Raw genomic sequence first — 27,453 nt, 5'->3', positions numbered from 1 at the left:
TTATCATTTAGTTCCTAACTGTTATAACATGCAAAATGCAAATGAATATAATTCAATCTCAAGCTTTTTCTATGCTACCTTCTAACTTGACATTGAAAGTCAAATATTTAGAGCCATAGGAAAAGCAGCAATTGCATTCACTGATGCAAATGTAATCAAATTTATAGATAGGAATTGAATTCTCATTGAAAATATTGCATTTCAGTGTATTTATTCTGCTCCCTATATATAGAAGAAGCTAGGTGTGGCATCTAGGTAAAGAATCCAGGAGGGCATGGACAACTTACTGGCAGCTGTGTTTCCAAAGAGGATGCTCCCTCTCAGCAGCTGCCAACTGCTAATGCAGCTCTGGAAACTATTAAGTCCCCCTTGCATTCATGCTATAATTCTGATTGGCTTCTTCTACTCTTCTTATGCAGGTAACCACAGCTGTGGTGAGGGATTGTGCACAGCAGCCATGTTAAGTTCAGAAGTCAGCATTTTACTATACACCTACCCAGTTCTTCCAGTCTTCTAGAACCACTCCACAAAAATTTCTAAATTATGTGCAAGGGGAGGTTGGTATAGATGACCCACAACAACAGAGCAATGAGTCAATTATCCTCCACACTTGACAACTTATGAGTCTTTGCATTAATCACTACTCATTGCAAAAGGGAGCATCTTTGACCAAAGTTGAAGGAAAAAAATCTACGGGTATGCACACATATTTAGAATGCAGTTTGGCAGCATGAACACTTAGCAATACCACAACAGACATGAGGTTTTGAGTAGATTGATAATACCAGACATGGACTCTCCTCTCCAGGGCAGACCTCATATCTGATCAGAAAGTAGTTGTTTATTTTTATAACCTTGTCATACCGTCATTACACCAATGTGTACCTCCTTCCAAGCAGGTCAGTATTGTAGTATGCAGGGAGCATGAGTAAGACCATTGGTGTCTCTCATCTCTCATTAATATAAATGAGCCTCCTTTGGCACTATGTAAGCTGGTCAGCAAGGAAAGGGTTCCTGGTCAGTTTGAGGTTGATTTCTCTATGTAGTGCCTATAAAGCACCAAAGAGATCAATGCCTTCAGTAATAGAGTCATCCAACACACACACACACACACACACACACACACACACACACACACACACACACACAAACATCAGGACCTGCAAATAGGAGGAGGTGGGGCTAATCACAGTTAATGTTTTAGGTGAGAACTTGTGGATGAGGAAGACAAGAGGATAAGGGGAGGGGTTTTACCACAACTCAAAACACCGTTTTGTGAGACTCAACAACAAAACTTGCAACCAATTCTAATGATGAATCAGTGCAGACACACTAAACAGTTAAAAAAATGTTACAGGAAAAAAGAGTGTTAATGTCTCAACTGCCAGGACATATTGGGAATTCAATAGAAATCGTTAAACCAGTTCATTTCCATTACTTACATGAAGCTGTGTGGAATGATCAATAGCATTCAGGGAGACATAGTTTCAAAGGCAAAATTCTTTGATTATTTGCTTTGGAGCTGTCCAGGAGCTTCTATTTCAGATTCTCACCTGATCTTATACAACCTGTCATAGCTCAATTAAGTTTACCAGGATGCAATATTCTGAAAGATGTTTTCAGTAAGTATTTCTAAATTTTACTCCTCATTCTTCCTAAATATTTTCTGCACACTTGCAGTTCAGGACTTCACTTAATGTTTTATAATTGCAAGCTTCTGAGATTATACGTGCAAATATTCTTATGTTTGACAACTAATTGGTTACCATAAAGAATAGGGACAGATTTCTTAGTAATATTAAACTGCTATTTTAACAACTAATTAAGCAATTGAATAGTTTTGAAAATTGGTGACCACTTAATGTCACATATAAGTAGTATGCATTCAACATTGCAGTGTGCTTTTCTCAAGTGACAATGATAATTTCCTACTGCAAAGCAAGCAATATATTACACATATATATGCATACATGTATTAGAAATAATGTAATATATACATATAACATATATATATATATCACATTTCATGGCCATTCTTTATGAGCAAAAGATAAAAAGCCTAAATTGTCTTTTAGATATGAGAAAGTACTATCTTATATTTAAAATATTTCAGTGAATTATTGTGTCAAATTATAATTTGACATTTCTTTTTTAGAAGAACAGTTAATACTCATAAAGGAATCTCTATTTTCATGAGTCTTCTGCCAAATAAAAAATATGCTCATTTACTCTCTGGTTAAATCATAAGAGACAATTTGCCACATTAAATGATCCGAATTCACTCTGTTTTAAACTGAAGAAAATTCTCCTCTTTTTCTTCTTCTTATAAAGCTGTCTAATGGTTTTAAAAAATAGTATGTAATATACCTCTCCTTCAAAACAGAGAATTCTCCCTGCTTCAGAGGAAGATGTCTGGCTACATAATCTATAATTTCTGCCTGCCCCTCACTCTAGAGTAGAAGAGTACATAGTGACTATCAGATGAAAGGCCCTAGATCTCTTTTTGTTCTTCCATTCTCCTCTCAGCTTTCTGAGCTGGTGGTGATTTGATTCTGTAATATTTCAAGGGCACATTTGGAATACATTGGAGCACAAAAGTTTCATCAAAATTGCCAAACCAGAAGTCTTAAAGCAGCTTGGAAGTGAAATTTGGTATAATAGAAAAGAGTGACTGTTATCTTATTTCCAGTTGTTTCTGAGTATCACAGTGACTAAATCCTGGTATCTCCTTATTTCTAATTTTTCTCAAAGGATGGCTTTATTCCTAAATTATTTTTGAGTATGATTATTGAGATAGCATACTCTTTTCAACAGAATGTTTGTTTTTAATGTTATTAACTGGTTTCATATTTGGTCATATAAAATTTCTGTTATGGCATGTTTTAATCAGCTATGGAAAAAGGGCTTTCCATAGTGGCATGCTAATCAAAGATAGATTCACCTGTTATCTAAAGTTACTGATTTATTAAGGATAGCTCAGTTAAATGATGATGATGATAAACAGATGGTGGTGGCTTGCACTTGCATCAAATTTAAGCAGAAGCAGGTATCTGAGTTCCTACTCCTCCTCGTATGGAAGGACTGGGGGACCCATTTAGGTGCCATTTATTTGTCAACATGTCTTGGGAATGATGGATTAGCTGAATATAATAGCATTTTTGTAACTTGATCTTATTTCCCAATTTGAGAATATAAAGAAAGCTGTGCTGTAGTCATGTAAAAAGGAAACATTAGCAAAATAAATGGAAATCCATTTCTTTATGTAAATAATAACTAGGAACTTGGTAAAAGAGCTGAACTTCAGTTAGATTTCAGATAGATTGTCACTAAAAGAGTATGGAGAACAAGTGGGAATAGCAATATTATTCTTTTTAATCTGAGCATGATGCCAGGTTCTTGTACTGACTATGGAGTCAACAGACACTTTGAGGAGGATTGACCACCTACCCATTGGCACTAAAGCAACAGACCTGATTTAAATTATGACTTTACCATTCACTGGGAGTTTGATTCTTCATAGTCTCATTTAAATTCTTAGAGGCAATAAGAAAACTTACTATAGGTACTTTTCTCTTATTGGGTTGTGGAAAAAATTAAATGATATACTAAAGACAAAGTGCTTAGAACACAGTCGCAAATTAGTGCTATTCTCCTGGGAAATTTAGAGAAGAGATACAAACTGCTTCTAGAATTGGAGATGAGTTCATAAACCATGCATTACTAACTATATAGCTACTAGGAACATGTGGTATGTCTCCCACTTTTACCAGAGATATTGCCAAGAACTAATAAGCAATGTCTGAGGCACACAGCAGAGATCCTACTACAAGTAAGGTAGCACTAGATTATAGTACTGGGCCTAGGTTCAAACCCAAATCTTTATAACCTTGTAACACTGGGACAATCTCCATCCCTACTATGTTGCACAGAAATTGCCTTTGGTGAGTGCTAATACTAAAAATATAGAGGGATTATTCAGGATTAGTGTGAGTATGGACCAGCATAATGATATAGACTGGAACAGCTAGTTAATTCAATGGGTGGAGAATAGTACATAAAAGCAGGCCTCTTAACTCCTCATAGGAGCTAGGATGTAAAGTTCTTCATATTGCAGACTTATTTAAAGAAAACCCCCTACTGATGTCCAATCATTACAGCAGGACAGAGAGGAATTCACTAAATGTTGAAAAAGTTATATGGAGATATACTGGACTGTGGCTAGATGTACAGACTGCTTCTTCAAATGTATTTCTCAGTGCCAGAGTCAAGCAGAACCTGTGTTGTGATTGGATGGGTTAGTAACCCTTTCTATGCATTCATTGACCCCCCCTTTAAACCCTTAAGATTTCCATTAGGCTTAACGCAAGAGAATATGATTCAACCATATCGTAGAGTGAGTAATTAATACTCTGAATAGCAGCTGCAGAGACATATCAGTTTTTGGCTTGTTCTAGTTTTACAGAAGCAGCAGTCCTCTCTAAAGTCACCATATTGTTTGTTTGTGTGTCTGTGTGTATATGTGTGCATGCTTGTGTATTCGTGTAGGAATCCCTATGCCACAGCATGCATATGCATATTAATTAGAGGACAAGCTTTAGCAGTCAATTCATCCGTTATCCTATGTGAGGTCTGGGCTGAACTCCGATTGTCATGCTTGGCAGCAAGCAACTTTGTGTGCTAAGCCATCTTGCTAACTCAGTAATTCTTGTTTTATTTTAAATCAGGATAAAACACTTAATATCCAATAAATAGACTTTTCTTTCTTATATATTTTATTATAATATCTTTAGTTAGTCTTTCTCCCTAATTTTTACATGTTTCAATAAAATAAAAGGAAGAAAATCAGAGGGCAGAAAAATAAGAAAATACAAATAGGAGAAAGTGAGGAAACACACTGAAGTATTTTAATGTATATAATCTATATATATATATGTTATATATATAATATTATATAATTATACATTAATGTATATAATCCATATATATTAGTGTAGATGATGTATACAAACCCAATCATATAATCGAATATTCTGGATACAAATATTGGTAATGAGAGAAAACGAAATAGCAATTCTGCTAACTGCAAAGAGAGTCTTCCTAGAATAGTTTAAAGACATAAATAGCTCTAAAAAAATTACATGGAAATAATTAATCTCTTAAAATTATTTGAGATACATTCACATGGAACTAAAATGTGATTTCCCATGTTCTCTAATAAATTATGGAAAAGTGTTATCTAACCTAATAAAAGAAAACATTCGAAAGAAACCAAGACTGTGACCCATGATGGGCTGGCCGAGATTCATGTAGGGTGATTTGCACTACAGTCTAGCCAAATTACAAAGAAGGTAAAGTCCCGTCAGTGTAAGAGGGTTCAGAATAGTATTGCTAGTGAAACAACTAAAATTTCAATAAAGAAGATTCATTCTGCCAACAAGGGTTATTCCATTCTTGTACTCAACAAATGCAAGGCACTTATCTATGAATATAGAAGAATGCATTAGGCATCATTGCCTAATTAGGTCATAGTGTATGGCCATGTTCCTTTAGCCTAACAGTAGCATCCCCTATGTCCCTGGCCTATCTAGTCTTAGGTTCTTGGCCACCAGGCTACTTTTACTCTGGTTGCCATCTCATGGAATGGGCCTTAAATCAAACTGGATATTGGTTGATTATTCCCACAAGCTTTGTGTCACTTTTATAGTATCAGCATACCTTGTAGTCAGATTACAATTGTAGATCAATGCATGTGTATATGTGTTGGTGTTTACCTTTTTCCTTGGTAGTGTGCATAGTAGCTTCCAGTACCATAAATACTAGTACACAAGGGTGATGGCTCTAGGTAAGCACCAGCTCAACTTTTCTGTGTTCAGTGAGTTGTGTGCACACTGCCTTTAGGAACAGGCCTTGCCATCAGTTTGTGGAGAGGCACCAACAGCTTTGGCAACAGGCTCCATTGTTTGGAGGTTCCCATTTTCAGCACTGGAAGATTTACTTGGTGGTGGGAGATGTTCAGTTGGGGCTCTGTATCACTCATTATTTGGCAACTTCATTTGGATAAACTTCATATATGAACATTTGGTTTATGATGTTAGTTAGTTTGGATAACCTATCTATTGACAAGAATTGAGAATAAAGTCCCCCATTATCATTGTGTGATGGTTGGTATATTTAATCTGTAGTAGTGTTGTTGTTTTTTTAAATAAATTTAGATACATTTGCATTTGCTGCATAAATGCTGAAAATTGCAATATCCTCTTTGTCAAATTTTTTATTTAATTACTATTTACTGACTTTCCATATCTTTTCTGATTAATTTCTGTTTGAAGGGTATTTTGTCAAATATTAAAATCACTGAACCAGATTGCTTTTTAGTTCTTTTTGTTCAGATGTCTTTTTCCATTCTTTTACTCTGAGGTAATATCTATCCTTTAAGTAAAAGTATCATTATTGGATGTAGCAGAAGATTGGATCCTGTTTTCATATATATAGTCTGCTACTATATGCCTTTTTATTGGGAATTTGGACCTTTGATCTTGAATTATCAATGAGTAGTGTTTGTTGCTTCTAGTTATTTTGTTGTGACGGTGTGGTTTTTGTTGTTTTGTTTTGTTTCCCCCATTTTGTGATTTGATGGTCTGGTATTATTTATTCTTTGTGTTTCCTTGGGCATGGTTAGCCTTTCTGGGTTGAATTTTTCCTTCTGGTTCCTTCTGTAGGGCTGGATTTGTAGATAAGTACTGCTTAAATTTAATTTTTATCATGGGATTTCTTTCTCCATCCTCTGTGACTGAAGGTTTTGCTGGATTTAGTAGTCTGGGTTGGCATCTGTTATCTCTTAGAGTTTGTAAACAGCTTCTAGGCCTTTTCAGCTTTTAGAGCCTCTATTGAAAAGTCAGGAGTTATATTAATCAGTCTGCCTTTTTATGTCATGTGGACTTTTTAACCTTATGGATTTAATATTCTTTCTTTGCTCTGTATGCTTAGTGTTTTAATTATTATGTGATGTGGTGAATTCTGTTCTCATCCAGTCCATTTAGTGTTTTGTATGATTCTTCAAAATTGATAGCCATCTCCTTCTTTAGGTTGAGGAAATTTTCTTTTTTTTGATTTTGTTGACAATATTTTCTAGGTTTGTGGCCTGGATTTTTTTTTTTTTTGATTTATAACAATATGTATAGCATTTTATCCTTGTAAAACAGCTGCTGAATAATACAATATTAAACTGCAGCTGCCATTTGCTTTTAAAAATTCTCAATATATTTATCATATGTAACTTTAATTATGTGCTCTTTGGACATTCTTGCCCCATCTCCAATTCCAATACTACAGATTATTCTTCTAGAGTTAGTTTTTAAGTGTTTCTTTTCTTTTTCTTTGTCCTATCAGATTGTGCATGCTAGTGATACTATGCAATATGTTACTTCCCATCTCTGCTTTGTGTCCTGTAGGTTAGTCCACGTTCTTGCAAATGAGGACTTATATAAATGCTAAATAATGTTCCTTTTATATACCTCATTTCCATGTATATTTTCTTTTTATCCAAATAGCACTTATTATCTTTTTAAAATACTGTGTAAAGTTTTAAAAATAGCAATGTTTGGTGTTAAATTTTCTATATTCCAGTACATAGAAGTTGGGATACTTATAAATTCTATAGAGGTAGACTTTTAGGCAAACCACCATGTACTAATTTATTATTCTTGGCAAAGTTATTTTTATTTCCCCCGGAAGTCTGTTGATTGATCATGTGTGACCTCAAGCATACGCTTGTCTCCAGGATGTAATTATTTAAGCTCATTCTTTCCTAGGCAGGTGTTCAATTTTCTGTACAGAATTTTTCTGATCATTAACCTAATAAAAGAAGCAACTTTCATGTGTAATTAGGTAGACTGAAAATAATGTTTAGTGGAGGACATATACAGGGTGAGGCCATGTTCCCTGTTCTTCTACATATTCTTGGGCTGTTCCTTAGAGAATCCCTTGGAACTTTCATAGTTATTTGCATTAGCCTGCTAGGGCAGTCACAATCAAGTATCATTGACTGAGTGGCTTTAACATCAGAAATGTATGTTCTCACAATCCTGAAGATAAAAAGATCAAAATCAAAGCACTATATGCAGTGTCTCCTGGATTCCTTTTCATTGGCTTTGAGAAATAAACATCTGACTCAAACATCTGAATAGCTATTTTTGTGATGCTTTATTTTTTGAAGCTGTTCATCTGTGCTCCTATCTCTACCTTCACATGCCTTGTTCTCTATAAAAGCCCATTTCTATTGTCTTTGCTCACAAGCACCCTAATCCTAGGAGGGTCTCATTATTGTCACTGAATTTAACACAAATTAGCTTTCCCAAGTTTCTATCTTTAAATACAGTAAGATCAGGGATTAAAGACTTAAAGACACATGAACAAATATTTGGGGGAGTAATACTATTCAGTCTACAATGGCAATTTTTACTTGATTTTAGGATATCTGTGTGTGCTTATGTAAATGATCTAAAGTAAGCCCAGTTTCCTAAGGTTTAGGATTCTACTTTGTCAGCTTTATTCAATCTGGCCATTCCATTATCATCTCCTTACTCTTCCTTCCACCTTTTGCTTCCTTCTATATCACATTCTCCACCTCTACCCCCTCCTCTGTTTTCATCCTTTCTCCTCCTTCTCATGAATCCTTAAAATTCTTTCAAGCTTTCTAAGTCACAAAAAAATGTAAAGCTAGACAAGATAGACATCTATTTTTTATACATACATATGTTCATATGTGTGCATATGTATAGAGCAGAATGAGCTGAATCAGAATGATATGCTATATGTATGAAGAAGAATTAGATTTTCTACATCAAATTACACGTTCTTGTCGGCCAGAATTCCTCAATAAATATTACAGTCTGCTTGTGCCTTCTCAGAAAACAATGGTGAAATCCTACAGTGAATTAAAGCAAGGTGGTTTTGATTAATGGGTTCAAGGGAAGCCAGAGAGAAGAGCATAAAAGCACAAAACATCATGGTCATGCTCTGGAAATGGCTTTGACTAAGCTTTATCATCTGTTCAGGCTTTGTTAATTTGTAATAAGGGCTTATAGAAATAATTTATTATCTATATTCCTTCATCTCTGAGATAGGAATGAAAGTACTTATCTCTCTCAGAAAGTACAGTTATTGTGTGCCCAGTCTGTATGGTACTCCAAGATATCAAATTAAATTATATCTAATGATTTCCTTATATTTGAAATTATTGCTATAAAGATAGACATAATATTATATGACTATAATCCCAGTATTTTAGAAGTGATTGTAATTTTTAGTTATATAATGAGTTCTAAGCTTATCATGAATACATGGGACTCTTTCTTGAAGTGGTAATTTCTGGTTTCTCTGGAAACTCAGCTTTGCTATGTGATATTTTTCTGGACAAGGTCTTATGAGAGGATGTTTTTGCTGAAGCAGACATGTGGGAGGATGTTTTGCTGAGAACAAACATGTGGTGTTTTCTGGAAGCTGCCTGGAAAAGGGGCTTATGGTGTTATGCTAGTTTGAATGCTTGATAAAACATGTGATGTTTGGAAAGGGTATAGATGTAACCCAACTGACAGTTGGTGGTGCTATATGGTATTGGTTCACTTTGCTATACTTTGCTGGTCTCAGTTGGACTTTACTGATCCTGGTCCTCACTGACAATGCTGTGTGGTATTGGGTGACCTTGCCACTCATTACTGACAATTGTTTGTTGTGACTTTGTAAAGAGGAACACACCAAAGAACATCTGGTGTTGTTCTGGCGGTGGTATTCTAGTGACTTCTTGCCACTTCAACGGACTCTGGTGGATTGGCAAAGCCTCTTGGTTTCTTCTGGATTGAAGTCCTGTTGTTCATTTATGAATGGTGCTCATGAGTGAATTGAGCTATCATTGCTGATTCATGTGAACTCAACTGTGGATATCCTAATAACTCAGATTGGATTCACCCCAAAGAACTACTTCTAAACAGGTTCACATCCTTCTTTGGCCTATTAACGTTTTCTTTCCACTACCTTTCATGGGTAGTGGGCTAGAAGGGAGGTTAAAGAATTCAAGTACCCTTATTAAAGCAGGTTTTGAAAAATATCTGTCATAAGATAGTGCTGTGACTAGACAAAAGAACATTGAACCAGTGATATATGACATACACACATACTTCTCAAGTATGCTAAAGGTAATGTATAAATTACAGAATATGTGACTTTACCACTAGAGTGTACAGATTGGTTATGAAGATGATAAATTATATCATTAAGGAGAAAATACAATTATAAAGAAAAGGAACAAATAAGCCTTGTATGTTATGCCTACATTAATTTCAGTCATTCAAATGACACCCTTTCTTTTGAGCTGAACATATGCCAAGACTAAATACTTTTCTTCTGTAGACGGCAGAGTAGACTGATGCTCATAGTCTCTCTTTAAAATTAAGCAATGCCAATAAAACAGACCATGAGTAAGCCTGTGATGGACGTGAAAACTGTCCTTAGAAGTTTCTAATGCAGTAAGTGAAAATATCTATAAATATTACTTTAATTAACAGCAACATTACAATGCTTATAGAAAAGCTATAGCCCTTTGAATATGTTAGTCCTTAAAAAACTTTGTATTAACCAGAGAGTCAAAATTATTTAATGTCCTTAATATTTATTTGCCTGCTTATTGTCTTAGAGATGCCTAATCTAATTTGCTGAGCCATATTCTCGAATTAAGATGATATTATCAGGTTGTTTTGAGAACACTCTGAAAACATACTGTTTCAATTACTCATTAACAGGGATGCTAATACAGCATCAGATCAGGAGAATTTCATTTCTCGGTCTGTAGATAACAGAGTTAAGATAAAATTGTACAAATAATCAGGAGAAAATTCTTCCATGTCCTCAAGAGATGCTACACATACTATTGAAGTTCAATAATGGCAAAAATCACTCCCATTGATAGCCTTTACTTCATTAAAAGGCATCACTGGTCACTCATGTGGGCCATGAACTCTGATGTGACATTTGTCATGTCTATTGACTAGCCTTTCATCTTTCTCAGTTGAGACTACCAGAATTTTTATCATTGATAATGATAGATCATTAGAAACCCACTATAGTTTTTCAGTCCCTTCTTAAGATAAGGGGTGTGTCTGTGGGCAGGTCTAAAGAACTCAGGTATATGTATTTCCAGGCCATTGCCTGAAGCATAGCAACACAGATGAACAACAGCCAATTTCTTACATTACCTCAAGGAAAAGAAACATGTATTCAACCTCTAGATTGATTGCCATCTGATTCAAGCAGCTGAATATCTATTTGTAGTGCTGCTTTATTCTCAGATCAGATTAGTGTCATCAGAGGTGTGGTTTAAATATATTTCCCAATATATAAACAACTGTGACAACTGTGTATCATAGTTTTAAATGAACAAACCTAGTAAATCATGATAAAACACTTTTGGACTTTGGTTTTGGCTTTAGTTTTATGTTTGTTTGGTTTTTGAGATAAGGTCTCATTATGTAGTCCAAGGTATTCTGTAACTCTATGTAGATCAAATTGGCCTGAACTCACAGAGGTGCATGAGCCTCTGCCTCCCAAGTGCTGAGATCCACCATAACCAACTTAAAATATTTTTAAGGCCTGTCTTAGCCTAGGTTTTATTGATGTGAGAGATATTATGATAAAGGCAACATTTTTTAAGGAAAACATTAAATTGGGTCTGGCTTACAGTTTCAGAGGTTTAGTCTACTAACATCATGGTTAGATTCATGGTAGCATCAAGATAGACACGGTATTTGAAGAGAAGCTGAAAGTTCTATATTTTGATCCACAGGCAGAAGAAGATGTTGCACTGAGCATGGCTGAGCATATATGAGACCTCAAAGCCCACCTCCATGTGACACACTTGGTCCAACAGGTCACACCTACTCCAGTAAGGACACAATTTCTCAATGGGTCAAGCATTCACACACATGAATCTATGAGAGCCATATCTATTTAAACCACCACACTGCCTAATATATTAATAACAATGGAAGTAGCTACAAATGTTGGCTCATAGTGTATATTGGTCCCTTTTTTATGTTTCAATGACAGAAATGCCTGATAAAAGGAACTTAAGAAATAGTTTGCTTTGGTACAAGGTTTAAGAAGGAATACAATCATAGTGGGAAAATCATGGTGCCTGGAGAGTAACAGGGCTAAATTTTGCCTCAGTTTTTTCAGTCTGGCACCCACACCCCATGGCATGGTATTTCCCACATTGAGGGTGGATCTTCCTTACTCAGGTAACAATTTTGGAAATACCTTGAAATATTTGCATGATGATTGTAAATCCAATTAAGCTGACAATGAAGATTAAACATGCCATACCTTGGGAAGCAGAGCAGAAGGGTCCCCCAAAATTTGGAACCAACCTGAGGTACATAGTACATTCTATAGTGGTCTCTAGTACTGTAGTGAGAGTTTTGGTTTCCTTCAAAATCCAGTTATGTTATGTAAATGTTTTTGTTTTAATCTTTTAGGTTTCTGATATGACACTGCTTCAATTTGTCCACAGCCATTAACTATAATTGTCTTCTGCTCTAGGAGGTACATGATTTTTGCCAATTGCAGATAGTTTAATTCTGGGGACCCTGGAGAAGATACAAATAGGAAAGCCTGTAGAGGGTCCGTGGACGCTGCCTCTGCCCCTGCTACTGCACCTGCTTTTGCTGGTTCCAGCTGTTATGTTTGCTGGATTGATAGCTTGTTGTTGCTAGATTTCGGGAATGTTGGTTATTATGATGACAAGGATTGGACTTGGCCTTAAAAATCTTGATGCCCCAATCAGCAGAATGTAGTCTAAAGAGGTCTATGCCCCCTTTTCCTCTAACCTTCTTTCTTTCCTACCTAGTATTGGGGAATTGAAAGGGATTAGGGAGGAATGAGGGATGGAAGTGTTGTAGATATAAAAATCCATTAAAGTAGACAAAAAATTACCAGCAGAGTGTAGTATAAAAAAAACAAGAAAGCAATTATGATAAAACAATAAGAGTATAGTATATAAAAATACAAGCTTTTCAAAGGTTGTACTATAACTCATCAATATACTAGATTAAAAGAAAAAGTTTCCTTTATCCCATATATTGATATTAATTTTTTCCAAGTGGCATATTTCTTAATGCTATAATATTTATAAAATGAAAAATCGAGAAAATTAATTATTAAAAATTAGAAGAACTCAGTCACCTGGTCCCTCACTCTCCTCCTTATAGGTTTGTTTCTCTTAGGATTTCTTTGGTGGCTTTTTCACCAGCCTATGTGCTCTGTGATGCTACCTTGACCACACATTCACCACTCTTTATCCTCCCCAACCCCAGCAGCTCTGACCTTATTTTCTTTGCTCTATCAACTTATAACAAGCCATATGTTTTATTAATGGTGTCTACACATTGCCTTTGCCCTCCTTCTAGAATATAGGCTTAATTATGACAAGGTGCTCTCATTTAATCTCCGATGCACCAGGAGAAGCTGGAAATGATCCTGCTATTTAACACATTAATAAATGAATATGCAAGATGACATGGGGTAGGTATTCACTCATTTCTTGTTTTGGATAAAAATGATACCAAAGTATATATCATTATGCATCTGTCCTTATGTGCTCTCTTTTATATAACTCTTCAGCCAGAAGGCTTTCTAACTTGGTTTGAGGAATTTCCTCTGTGTATTAGTGAGCAGGTTCTGCCTCTCTAGTGCATGTACTTCACTGTTTCCTTGTAAGTCTCTATTATTTTCTTCTTATATTTAAACATTTATTCTACCTGGAATGTATGTCTACATATAATATAGTACTATAGTTAAAATCTGTAGCCCTTTGTTTAGATGACCAGATATGCCATTGTATTAAAGAATATCTCCCTTTTTACTGAATTGAAATATCCACCCCTGGTAATATATTAAATGTATTAAATCCCATTACTGATCGGAGGTTTTTGATTCTCTAACCTGTTCAACCTATGATCTAGTGTAAACTAATTTTATATTTTATAGTAGAAACAAATCTTAATATGAAAGTAAAGGAAATAGAATTTAGTAAGTTAAAAAGATAAGAATTTTCAAAGAAAAGATTAACTTATAAAATAAAACAGAAAAACACACCTATACTATAAGTAAACTTTATGAACATTCAATCTACTTAGAAAGCATAAAAATAGCCCACGGTCCTGTGGAGGCTTGATGACCCAGGATAGGGGATTGCTAGGCCACTGAGGCAGGAGTGGGTGGGTGGGTGGGGCAGCACTCTCATAGAGGTAGGGAGGAGGGAATAGGGTCTTTGTGGAGGGGAAACTGGAAAGGGGGATAACATTTGAAATGTAAATAAATAAAATAACCAATAAAAATGTACAAAAGAAAGCATAAATATAAAGCAATGTTTTCTTCTAATCATAAAATGTCTAAGTCAATCTTCCATACAGTTCTTGTGCTTTTCTATTGTTCTTATGAATCAATGGTTTGAAGGGAATATTACCTTCAGGTTTTCCAGGAGAACAGATCAAATAACTTGAATATGTTAATAAATATACATATTTGTTTATGAACATAAACGTTTATATTTATTTACACATATATTGTATACATAAATATATGTGTATGTAAATAATTATTTATGTATAAAATAAATATAGGTCTATATGTTTTTAAAAACATTAACATTCATATATGTTCATAAATAAATATGTATTATATAAGTAACATAAGTAAAGAGAAACAGGCAGACAGACGTACAGAGAGAAGAGAGAGACAGATAAAAATAGAAAGATTGTATAAGAAACTGGCTTGTGAAATCAGAATGGTAGGGGATCTATAACTGTTAGAAGCGACTACTATTGTGCAATCTGAGGAAAGCTTATGGCATTGTTGAAGTCAAAATCCAGTCCACCAAAAATGTTTTACTTTGGTGAAAGAGCTGGTCTTTTTGTTCTATTTAGATAGCCAACTGGTGATCTCTGTTACTCAGTTCAACAAATTAAAAGTCAACTGATTCCTATAATATTGCTCATGTTCACAAATAAAATGAAATAAATCAAATATTTGAGGCTATTTGTTAACTTTAAAAACATACATTATATTTAATGCATATACACGTATATATACACACATATATACATTTTATTGTTATATAAAAATTATAGCCTCCTAAAACAACAGTTAAAGAAAAAGAGGCCATAATTTTTGAGAGAATGCATGAAGGTAAGTAACAAGGGAGGGTTTAGAGGAAGAAAAGGGATGGGGAAATTGTAATTTGAAAGAAATTATATGCTATAAGAAAATTTTTAGATGCTTTGCAGAAAGAATCAGTGTTTTTTTGGTTTTTGTTTGTTTTTTTTGTTTGTTTGGTTTTTTGTTTGTTTATTTGTTTTGTTTGTTTGTTTTTTTTAGTATGTCACATGCCAGCCTATGCTGTCTTTAGTACCAAAATGTACAATATGGTGTGTGGTACAGTCATTGAGGGTTGATCACAGTTTGACTATTATTTCTCAAAATTGTTTCTTTGTGAAATTTTATCTCTATATATATACACCCTATTTTTTACTGAGAAATGTGATTCTGTCAGGAGCTAATTAAAGTTTCTTAATGTGGTTTGCTTAATTATTTTTGTTACTAAAGAGTCATGGGTTTCTTGTGACAGTGACAGCTGAGCCCATTTAACCTTTCAGTAGTTAAAACAGAAGGGATGGCCATTTCACTTAGCTTACAAAGTTCTACCCTACAAGAACATTTATAAATGTGGCTAGACTTGCTTTCAGCTGATAGATTTACCTGGTGTGTGGTCCGAATCTCTGCTCAAGCCTTCAGTAGGAATTATGCTACCGATGCTCCAATCCAAGTCATCTTCAGGATCTTGGGTGAGTCCACACTCCACAGTCCAGTCTCCTGAAGTTGTTTCAAAATTGCAGCTTCCTGCGGTGCTTGTGTAATACCCTAGTGAAACAAGATGTACACACCAGCATCATAAAATGTCTACAAGACTCTATGCCTCACTATATTTTGAGTAATTCAAATCATTTTATCTCATGATTCTTTTGCTTTTATTTTTGAAATATGTTGGTGTGCATGAGTGTGCATGCGTGTGTGTGTGTGTGTGTGTGTGTGTGTGACAGGTATAACTATGATTACTTTGCATATGCTCATGCCATAGCATGTGTGTGGAGGTCAGAGTACAACCACAGGTCCTTCCAATTTGTTTGATAAAGCATCTCATCACTGTTGGCTGCTCCCTATGCCAGGTTAGTTGACTGGGATACTTCCAAAGATCTGTTCACCTGTCTCTGCCTCCAGTTTAGCCACATAAACACCAGGAACACAGATGCACATCTAAAATGAGAATTCTGAAATTTTGATTTCTTTTTAAAAACAGAAATATTGTAAGAATATGTTTTTTTATTAATCACAGGTATGGGATACAGGACTGCTGCAGATTGTCCACAGCACCCGACTATGATTTGCCTCTTGATCTAGCAGGGGCATGGTTTCTCCAGTTGCAGATGTTTTCTGAGATTGCATGATATTTAGAATTCTGGGAACTTCTCAAAAGATATCTAAATGATAGGGCCCCAAGAGGTGGAGTGGGTTGTTGTTTGGCTGGTTGTTGTTGGTCATGGTTTGTTAAGAACTCATGGGCAAAGAAAGCAGAAGAAAAAAATAGGTATCCTGATGGTGAAGATCAAACTTGCCCCAAGGAATTTAATGCCCCTAATCATTGGGAAGTAGTCTAATAAAAACACTGCCCCCTTTCCTTCCTATCTTTTTTTTTTTGTCTTATCTAGTGTTAGGATGTTGAAAGGGTGGACAGGGGGATGAAGAAGGGTGTAACAAAAAATAATCCCAAAAGTATAAAATGCCAGGTACATATACCACTATTCCTGGCTTTACATGAGTTCTGAAATTTTAAACTCAAGTCTTTATGCTAAATGGCAAGTGTTTTACCCACTGAAACATCTCTGCAACTCATATCGTTTAATTATTTATGTATGAACTTTATATAGCTGAAATATTTACACTAATTGGTAGTACTTTATTTATTCTGTAATTCTTTCTCTCTCAAATGATCTAGAATATTTGTTTGAGTGCTGTCATTTACACATTACATAATTATCTGGATTAAATAATAATGTTTACAAATGACATAAAAACCAGATTGATTCCCAAACCATGAGTTTAACTTTATGTTCCTAAGAAACATTCTGGCTGAATAAACAAACGTATTCCATTGTGTGGATGTTTAGTGCATTGAGATTTGCTCTAGTGTTTGAACAGCATAGGTAGGTCATTAGTAAGGCAAAGTCACTTATGAAAGGAAAGGTGCCTTTGGGTAGAGTAGTAGACCATGCTGGCCGCAAACAAATGTACACTTCATCCAGGTACATATCCAGGCTAGCCACTAAACTACAAAGATAATTATCTTCTAAAACTATTGATTGGCAACTCATTCAAAACTAATTAAGTTTTCGAAATGAAAGCAATTAATAGGTATGAGATGACATCCACTAGTCACTTGTGAAGTGATCTAAAATAATGTCCCAGGAACCAGATTTTCATTTGATCTCCACTTGGGAAAAGAAGTTAGTATTTCCTGAGCACACTGTAAAATCTAACTGTTATACAGGCAGAGAGAATTCTTGGGTTAATTAATCAGTTTGCATCAATTGAGATAGCCATTGCTTTTCCTTTCTTTTAACAGAATGAAATTAGAGCCTGACCAATATAGATGTGGATACATGCAAACATCCGACTGAGTTGGGTGGACCCCAATGGGGAAATAGGGCAAGGTCTGAAGGAGCTGAAGGGGTTTGCCCATAAGAAGAACAACAATATCAACCAACCAGACCCACAAAGCTACCAGGGACTAAACCACCAACCAACGAGTACACATGGAGGGACCCATGGCTCCAGCTGGGAATGTAACAGATATGTAACCTTATTGGGCATTGCTGGGAAGGGAGCCCCTTGATTCTGTGGAGGCTCAATGACCCAGCAAAGGGGAATGCTAGCACACTGAGTGGGTGGGTGGGTAAGGGAGCACACTCATAGAGAAAGGGGTAAAGGGAATAAGAATTTGTGGAGGGGAAACTCAGAAAAGGTACATTTGAAATTTAAATAAATAAAAGAACCAATAAAAATGGAAATTAATGAAATTTTTGTTATTTCTTAAATTTCTTCTTGCTTATATGTTTTTATGAATAAATGCTAACCTTATCTCATTAAAGCTTAATCATCAAAAAGTTCTGTGTTAAATGGATGCTGAAGACAGAACACACAGAAATGATGCTCTCTTACAACTTACTGAATTCCTAAGAGAATTTCTATAAACAGTTGTTTTACTTCTTTAAGCATTGTTTCATTTTATCACTAAAAACAAAAGAATTTAAACAAATTTTCCTTCTTTTATACATTGTTTTGATTCCTTTAAAATGACCATATAATCTATTTTATGTGCTTAGTTATGGAGACTGCTTCATTTTGTTGTTATGCTCACTTTCTATAATACAGAATAGGATTATACTATGAATAGATGTAATAAACTCATTGATTCAACCATTCAGTCAACACATCATCAAATATTCAGAACCATAAAAACAAGGACTGTTTTTATGCTTTCTCACATGAGTTCTGGAGTATTTATATTTCCATGCACCTTATTTTTGACCCCTAACTGTAATAGTTCTTGTTCTACTTGATTTTCTGTTGGATAATCTTGTCCCTGATGGCTTAATTTAACTACCATAGACCCCTTCAACTTTCAAGACACACCAGAAACCACTGTATATGTTCTTACATTTTATTCTCTCCATCTTAAAACACGTGATTTTCTGTTTTATAAAGGTAATCTCTGCCTCTTATTTTGACTCTTCATCAGAACTTTATTCCTAGTCTACAGCTCATCTTCTTTAAGCTCATACATGTTTTCTTGTCTTCCAGTGTCACAGTTCCTTCTTATGTCTTTACTACAACTTGCATCAGTCTTCCATTGTCATGTTAAAATGCATATTCTCATTTAGGCTTTTCACTCTGTGTACCCTCCCTTTTCCTTTCCATCTGTTTAAATAGATGTCCTGCAAATACAAACCCAGGATGAAACACAGCCTAACAATTTCAAACACTTTTGCAGCATTCCATTTGGAATATGCATCCATTATTTCCAAACTATCTCAGTGTTTTCTCCAAGGATATTCTCTGGGAGATTTCCATTTAACATGAATCTTATCTTCTTTTATAAAGACTCAAACCTCAGAGTCACTATTGGCTCTATAATCTTTATTTATATACCCCAAGTGTCACCAGAACCTAGGTACTTTTCTTTTGAGAATTTATGCATGTCCTTGTTTTAAGTTTCATAATAACCACAACAATTCAAGCTTGTGGTTTATTTGTAGAAACTGTCTTTAGCATAGGCTTTATCCTATCTACCTTACAAATTCAAGCCATATTAATCATCTTTAACACTATTTTTGTGAATTTTGTCTTGGTTAAAACAGTCCATTTTTCTCATATTCTGAAAACACTCTTGCAAATCTTAATTTTGAATACAATAACCTTTACTTTTATCCAAAGTTTTTAGGCTGAGTCTGCCTTATCTTTACAATGGTTTCAACTCCAACAATGTGTTAGAAGATCATATCTCTAAAATTAACTGACTTAGTAAAACAGTTATGCTTCGACTTATATCTATATTTTTAAAAATAATACTTATCTAGCAGTTGGTTTTTAGGTGTTTCTTAACAAAAAATGTTTTCATTATTTTTACTTTATGTGTATATGTGTTTGCCTGTATGTATATCAGTGTACCACTCATGTGTAGTAACACAGAGCATTTTAATTTAAATATCCCCCTTTTAAAAGAAGGATGTATATTAAACTGAAACAATTCCTTTCCCCAGGTGGCTTATTATTCAACTAGCCAAGTGTGATGTGAATCATATTTTCCTTTTCTTTGCTAGGTTAGAAATAGTTTGAAATGAGAATCTAGACAACACCATCTTCAACAAATGGTGATGATAAGCCTGGAAGGTCACATGTGCAAGAATTAATATTTTCTCCCCACACAAAACTGAATACCAAATGGACCAAATAACTAAACATAAACTCAGATACACTAAATCTGATAGAAGAGAAAGTGGGGAATAGCCTTTAACTCCTAGGCATAGAAAAAGACTGTATGAAGAGAATTGTGTTAGAAGGCATGAAAATCAACAATTAATAAATAGGACTTCATGAAAATGAAAAGTTTCTGTAATGTTGATGACATTATTATTCAGACAAGGGAGCAGCCTATAGAATAGGAAAAGATGTTTACCAACATCACAACCAAAAGAGGAATAATATCCAAAGTACACAAAGAACTCAAGAAACTAGATATAAAAAAACTAAATACACAATTAAAACTGGGGTACAGAGCTAAATAAAGATTTCACAAATGAGGAAACTCAAATGGCTGAAAAACAAGTAAAGAAATGTTTAACATCTTTAGCCATCAGGGAAATGGATATCAAAACTACTTTGAGATTTTTATCTTATGTCTGTCAAAATGGTTAAAATCAACAAAACTAGAGATAGCTCATTCTATTGAAAATATAAAGAGGAGCATTCATCTGTTGTTGGTAGGAGGACAAACTTTTATAGCCACTATGGAAATCATTGTAGTGGTTCTTAATGAAAACGAGAATCCATTTAACTCAAGATCCAGCTCTACAACTATCAGGCATAGACCCAAAGAGTGCTTTATTCTAACACAAATCATTCATAAACCAGTGCCGTATTCAGTCACCATCAGATAATCAGAGAAGTGTTCTCCTGGAGCAGATGAGAACAAATACAGAGATCCACATCCAGACATTATGTGAAGAAGAAAAAGAAGGAGGAGGAGGAGAAGAAGAAGAAGAAGAAAAAGAAGAAGAAGAAGGAGGAGGAGGAGGAGGAGGAGGAGGAGGAGGATCTAAAATGACTTGAATTCAAAACAATTCCTGTGCTGATCATGTTGAGATGAGGATCAATGACCTTGCTGTACCAACTGATCCCTTATTGTCTTAATGTTCTGCGGACACACAGATATTAATGTATACATAGTTACTACTTTAAAATTCAGTCATGAGGCCAGGCCAGTGATTTGTTAGTTTCTTTTATGACTAATATGTGTGATGAGCACATAACACTTGTCAGGTTACCTGTGGTATGGTCTCCACTTGCTTGGTTTTGAGTCTTACAGTTTACCAGCACAGCTTCAGTAGCAGAGACTGAAGCTTGGAGGATGAGCATTTCTCAACTGGGAAGCAAACATTGTAGATATCTTTGTAGTATTAGTTCAATTAAAGGAGTTATTTATTTTTTTATAACAAAAGCCATATGGGAAAATACATTTTTAAGGTCATGGGAAGCAGGTAGTGCCCTAAAGATGAATTAAATTGAACTCAAGGCAGAAAATTCAGAATAAGACCAGTAAATTTCAGTTAATCTTTGGGAAGCATCCAGAAAAAGAGGCAAGAACTGGAGGTTTTCCCCATGTGAGCTTTTAGTGGCTTGGGCCTGTATAAAAGTTATTTTGCTACACTTTTCAGGCATGGAATTGGAGCCTTCAGAGTGTGAAGGGTTTTATTGGTCTTTACTCCTTTCTACCAGGCAAGGCTCTTCTGGGATTTTAAATGTTAACCTTTGCTGGGAACTAAAAAGGGGGCCCAGGGGAAGAGGGGGAAGGGAAACCCCATACCTACCAGAATTTTATCTATTTTCTGGTCTTTCAGGCATGGGAGGGCTGCTACCTGCCTTCTACTCATCCCTAGGTGGGCATTCAAGCCTCTGACCCATTCTTCAGGGGGTGGCCAAGGGGCAGCCCTACCTGGTTACCCCGGAGCTACTTTGCTAAAGCCACCAGGGTGATAGGAGAAAGGGATGAGGGAAGAGGTTCCCAATACTGATGAGAATGAGTGCAGTGGATCTTGATGAGCAGAGACTCTCTATGATTTTAGAGCTTTATTATAGAAAGGCAGGGAGAAAGAGAGAAGGGAGAGAGAGAGAGAGAGAGAGAGAGAGAGAGAGAGAGAGAGAGAGAGAGAGAGAGAAAGGCTAGAGAGAAAGAGAGTAAGAGAGAGGAAAGAGGAGAGGAGACATCCAAGAGAGAGGAAAGAGAAGACAGAGAGGAGAGAGTGAGTGAGAGTGAGAGGTAAGAGGAAAGCAAGTAAGAGAGTAAGAAGGCGAGGTGGGGGCTTAAGGTAACTGGGGAGGAGTTTAACCTGAAGGTCAGAAGCTTGGGCCATTGCCTACAAGACTACTGACCATGCTTCTCTTGTGGGGGTTGGGGGTGGGCAGTAACTTAGGCAGGAGCCAGAGTTCCAGGAGCATAAGGGAATACCTACCATGTCATTTAGGTGAATTATCACTCTTAGAGGTTCAGACCCCAGCTCAACTGGAGACCAGCCTGTCTGTGCAATAGCCCAATGCCCCACAAGCCTTGATATCTTCATCTTTCTATAATAATTCTTAAAATATATTCATAGTTATCCTCATAATGTATCTGCAATTTTCTTAAAATTCCCATCAGTAGCTAGTTCTTTAAGAAGCCAACTAAAAGATGGGGTCTTTTCTGCTCTGTACTTCAGATGATATTGTTAAGCTAGAGTTACTGGATTTATAGCCACTAGCTCTGAGACTTCATGCTGTATGGCATGGAAATTAATATTTAGACATACATCTTTCTCCAAATACACACACACACACACACACACACACACACACACACACATATGTATATGTATTATAACACTTATCTACTGTAGTTTTAATCATAGCAATGCACTTAGCTCAATAAAGTGTGGAAGTTTCCAGTTTTAGGCAACTTCAGGTTAGGCTGTGCTGTAACTTCAATTTTCCCTGTTGGCTTCACTTCCATCTTCATTCTCATTTACCACATTCCTTCTTGTATCACACATACTCATCATACAGAAAGAAGAAGAAGATAAGAAGAGAGGTATGTTTTCTTTGTCTGGCTTCTTTCTTATGAAGTAGATTACTTCTTAAAATTGTTATGTTGTTCTTACTGACCTCTGTCATCTTTGTGAAAGTTTGAATATTTTTTAGTTACTAGTTGTCACAATGCTACCATAAATGAAATGAACAGATTTGATTTTATATGGATTTGATACTTTGATTAAATAGAAAAAATTGGTTAGTAACCTAACAAGTTCTACCAGGATGGACAAGACTGAAATTTCTGCTCTAAGCATCTTTAATGTGCTCCCTTTTTTCATTTCATGCAAAATCAAATTCATTCATGAATAAGCAGTTTAAATCTCAGGTGTCCTGACCCAGAGCATACTAATTCTCATGTTGGGTTATATGTGAGGCACTTGGTGGGAATTATAGTTGCTATCATTTATTTGAAAGGCTACTAATTATACTGTACTGTCACTTCAATTACTTTATTACTTTGAGTTATTGTAAAAATTCCTAAGTGATGACTAAGTACCCCTGAGCTGCACTCTATCTGTGTGGACATTCAGGAAATGATATGAGATAGAACATGTTTTGTATTTCTCAATAATGAATATGTATCATATTTTTCAAAATAGTGACTACTTTTAAAAAACTCCTTTCAGATGATGATCTTTCAATGAACTTAAAACAGTACTGGTATTCTTTTAAGCAACAGCCAATGTACTCCAGTGGTATATTATTTAGTCACATGGCAGAATGATCAAAGGAAATACCTATAAACATGAAAATATGTACATATTAAATTATCTTTATATCTCATCTTCACATACCCATCTGATTTAATCATACCACTATACAAGGTATTGGAATTTATATTACTTCAAGTGACTAATTCCCATCAATTTATATTAAGCATGATTTCAAATAATCTGAATGAGTATGAAATAATGCTACAGGTGAAGAGTTCTGTGTGTACATGCTTTAGAGAAGAAAAAGCATCCACCTTTTGCAACACTGCACACCCCTTGATGGGATACTACTACAGTGAATATATTAATGAAAAAACACCATTTTAAAATTAATGACTAATTCTCTTAAAATAATTGTCTCATTTCTTACAATGTTTTCTCTGCAATAGGAGGGAGAAAAACAGAGTTTTATATCTGTTCACCACGTATAGCAATACTGAGTCATGAGATCAGTGCTTTTCTTTGTTGTAGTATAAAGACCATGAGATACAAACACATGATTGAGCCCCAGCAACAATCTGATTAAGCACAGACATTATATAGATACTAAGGGATAATAAGGAACAGATAAATTTCATTAGGAATAGATAGTTATAGAGAGATGAAAATGGATTAGAACTACTGGATCAAGGAGGCAGGGAGAAAGGAGAGGGCCTTAAGGGAGGAAATACTGGGAGAGATATCTAAAATAAAGGGCCATTTGAGGGGTACTATGAAAATCTCATATAGTAGAGGCTTTTAAAAACATACACATATGAAGGCAATCTAAATGAAATTGTGAAATAATAGGATGGGGGGACAGACCCCAACCAACCTCCTCTTCTCACTAAACAAAACTTCCAGTACTGGGACTGGGTATATCTAATTGAGTTGTTGGCCAAAGGAGTCCCATGGCAACTCACAAAAAATATGCACTTTTTCCAATATGTGTGTGTGTGTGTGTGTGTTCTCTTGGAATCTTTTTTTAATTAGATATTTTCTTCATTTACATTTCAAATGCTATCACCAAAGTACCCTATACCCTCCCCCCACCCTGCTCCCCAATCCACCCACACCAGATCCTGGCCCTGGCATTCCCCTGTACTGGGACATATGATCTTCACAAGACCAAGGGCCTCTCCTCCCATTGATAGCCAACTAAGCCATCATCTGTTTCATAATGCAACTAGAGACACAGCTCTTGGGGGGTACTTGTAAGTTCATATTGTTGCTCCTTGTAATCTCCCCCAGCCTGAAGCAGGCTAAGCCAGACCTTGACCTTACTGACACTAAGATTACCTAGGGTGTAGCCTTCCTCCCTAGATCACTCTATTGTTCAGCCACTTCCCCTATTCCCCTTCAGGATACTGCTACCTGCTGGGAGGCCCCTGAGCTATTCTGGAGACCATATCCTGCACTTCATCACCTACAGCTGGTTCCAGGTTCCAAGGATGAATTGGCAGAAATGGGTCTCCCCCACCCCCACCCCCGCCCTTTATAAGCGCATTTGCCATTAAACTTTTGAGCTTTGATCAGGAAACTTGACTTAGCTCCATTTTTCTCTCGACCACCTAGTTCTCTCTCTTTCAGCTCCAGTCTGCCTCCCAGGTATACCCTGTTTCTTGTGAGCCGCAGGTCAGCTTCCAACAGTCTGGCGTCCAAATGTGGGGCCTGAGGAATGGCAGAAAAATGCTGGAGAAATGCTGCTTGGTATGGAGTTCCATGGGAAGAAAAAGAAAAGGATTGCATGGGGCACTGGAGCAACAGGTACACATGCTGGTGCTAGCTTAAAACTTCATTTTTTAAAGTGTTGCTGGAGGTGTGGAAAGATAAAGGCTAAGCTTGAATCAGCGCTAACCCAGCACTGGATTCACTTAGTTCAGCAGTGAATTATCAGATCTAGGAACTGATCAGGTGGTTGTCCGCAGCTTTTTTTTTTTTTTTTTTTCTTTTTTTATTTCCTGGATCAGATTGACTTTTTTTTTTTTTTTTTTTTAAATTAGGTATTTTCCTCATTTACATTTCCAATGCTTTCCAAAAAGTCCCCCATACCCTTCCTTTCACTCCCCTACCCATCCACTCTCACTTTTTGGCCCTGGCATTCCTCTGTACTGGGGCATATAAAGTTTGCATGTCCAATGGGCCTCTCTTTCCAGTGATGACCGACTAGGCTATCTTTTGATACATATGCAGCTAGAGTCAAGAGCTCCGGGGTACTGGTAAGTTCATAATGTTGTTCCACCTATAGGGTTGCAGTTCCCTTTAGCTCCTTGGGTACTGCTTCAGGAGAGAAGAAAAGGGTTTAAAAAAATAATGAAACAGGTGTTTGTCCGCAGTCAAGAACTGCATCAGACTAGAGGAATAGGGCTTAAAATGATGGAGTAAAATGTATAGAGGAAAATGGATTTTGAAACTTTCCCAGAGGCAGAGAAAAATTTGGGGGACGCCCTGCCTTTTTCTCTATGGCCCCTACAGCAGAAGTTCTCTGCCCTTTGTGTTGTCTAATGTCTAGTCTAATGTCTGGTGTACCGGTCCGTTCACATGTCAATCCATGTGTGTTTGTGTCTAGTTGAATGTTCTGTGTTTAATGTTGGAAAATAAAGATGGCTAAAACTTTATCTGCTGGTTCAGCAAAAGAGTGGCTCACACTTTGTCTGAGAATCAAGCACAGCAGGAGGGCTCCTGCTGGAAAAACAGTTTTAAAAGAAAGGGAGTTTGTAACCTCTAGTTTTAAGGCAAATAGGCTGGTAGTTGTTCCTTCCTAAGAAAATTCTCTGCAATCGTGATTATTACATTTAGCTAATGACAAGGTGCTTTTTGTCTTATAATTATAGCTAGAAAAATTGAAATTCTTTGATTGGTAAATTTATTAGATTTGTGTAGCCGCTTCATTTGTGTTTTTTTTTTTTTTTTTTACTGGTTTTAGAGGTATAATATGCTCTGTGTGTCTTCATCACAAGAGTATTAGCTTATAAGTTATTGGGTATGATCAAAAAGGTGTAACACTGGTTACCAGAAAGTTAGTTTTAAATTGGTAACTCAGGTTTGGAGTCCTTCCAACATGTGGCATAAGGCAGGCCAAGAGGCTGGGCCTCTAAGGATACTTCTAGTTGAGATAATGTTTAATGTGATTCTTATCCTAGAATGTAGAATTAATGATAAGATTTAAAGCAATGTCTCTTTAATGAAGCATTAAGACTTGCACTGTCATGCATTCATAGGTATAAATTGGTAGCCAAATTTTGTAACGTGATAGTGAAGTTTTGATGTTTATTCTAAGGTGATAAATTGTTTTGAAATTGGATTTTTGCTTTCCCAAGGCTATAGATATTATTTTAATATTGCAAAAGAAACTTAATAATTCTAAAATCTGTCCTCAAGGCAAGAGGAACAAAGCTCAGAGCAGCCTCTGAGGGGCTTGTGTGACTTTCTTTTGTCTTGCAAACAGTGCCAAAGGAAGCTCTGGAAATTTGCCTCTCTTTGCCTTCAGGGAAAATTCCTTTTAGCTAAAAGAGCGCTGGTATAGATCTATCCAGATGTTGTTCTAAATAAAGTTTAAATTCAAAGTTTATAAAAGGTGGATCAGGCTGTAGAATTTATCAGGACATTGCGATTTGACTTGCCTACTTCATGTAAAGTTATTATAGATTTAAGAGTTTGTTTTCTCCTTTGCATCCAGAAAATTGTAAAGAGCTTGCTTCTAGTGAACTTGTAATCACTGGAAAATTTTGCCTCTAGGTATGGCTTATATAGC

The 27,453-nt window shown here is 35.9% G+C and overlaps 1 protein-coding gene across 1 annotated transcript in view; it reads right to left on the bottom strand.

Annotated features, from left to right (window-relative positions):
• Malrd1 (MAM and LDL receptor class A domain containing 1) overlaps positions 1-27,453 on the bottom strand; it is a 729,079-nt gene that overhangs the window by 197,468 nt on the left and 504,158 nt on the right. Inside the window, exon 30 of the mRNA NM_001310455.1 lies at positions 15,808-15,969. Coding sequence (NP_001297384.1) covers positions 15,808-15,969 — 162 coding nt within the window. The remainder of the gene's footprint in view (positions 1-15,807; positions 15,970-27,453) is intronic.

Source organism: Mus musculus, chromosome 2 (assembly GCF_000001635.26).
Source record: "Mus musculus strain C57BL/6J chromosome 2, GRCm38.p6 C57BL/6J".
Taxonomy (NCBI): Eukaryota; Metazoa; Chordata; class Mammalia; order Rodentia; family Muridae; genus Mus; species Mus musculus.
This window is presented reverse-complemented; position numbering and strand designations above follow the sequence as displayed.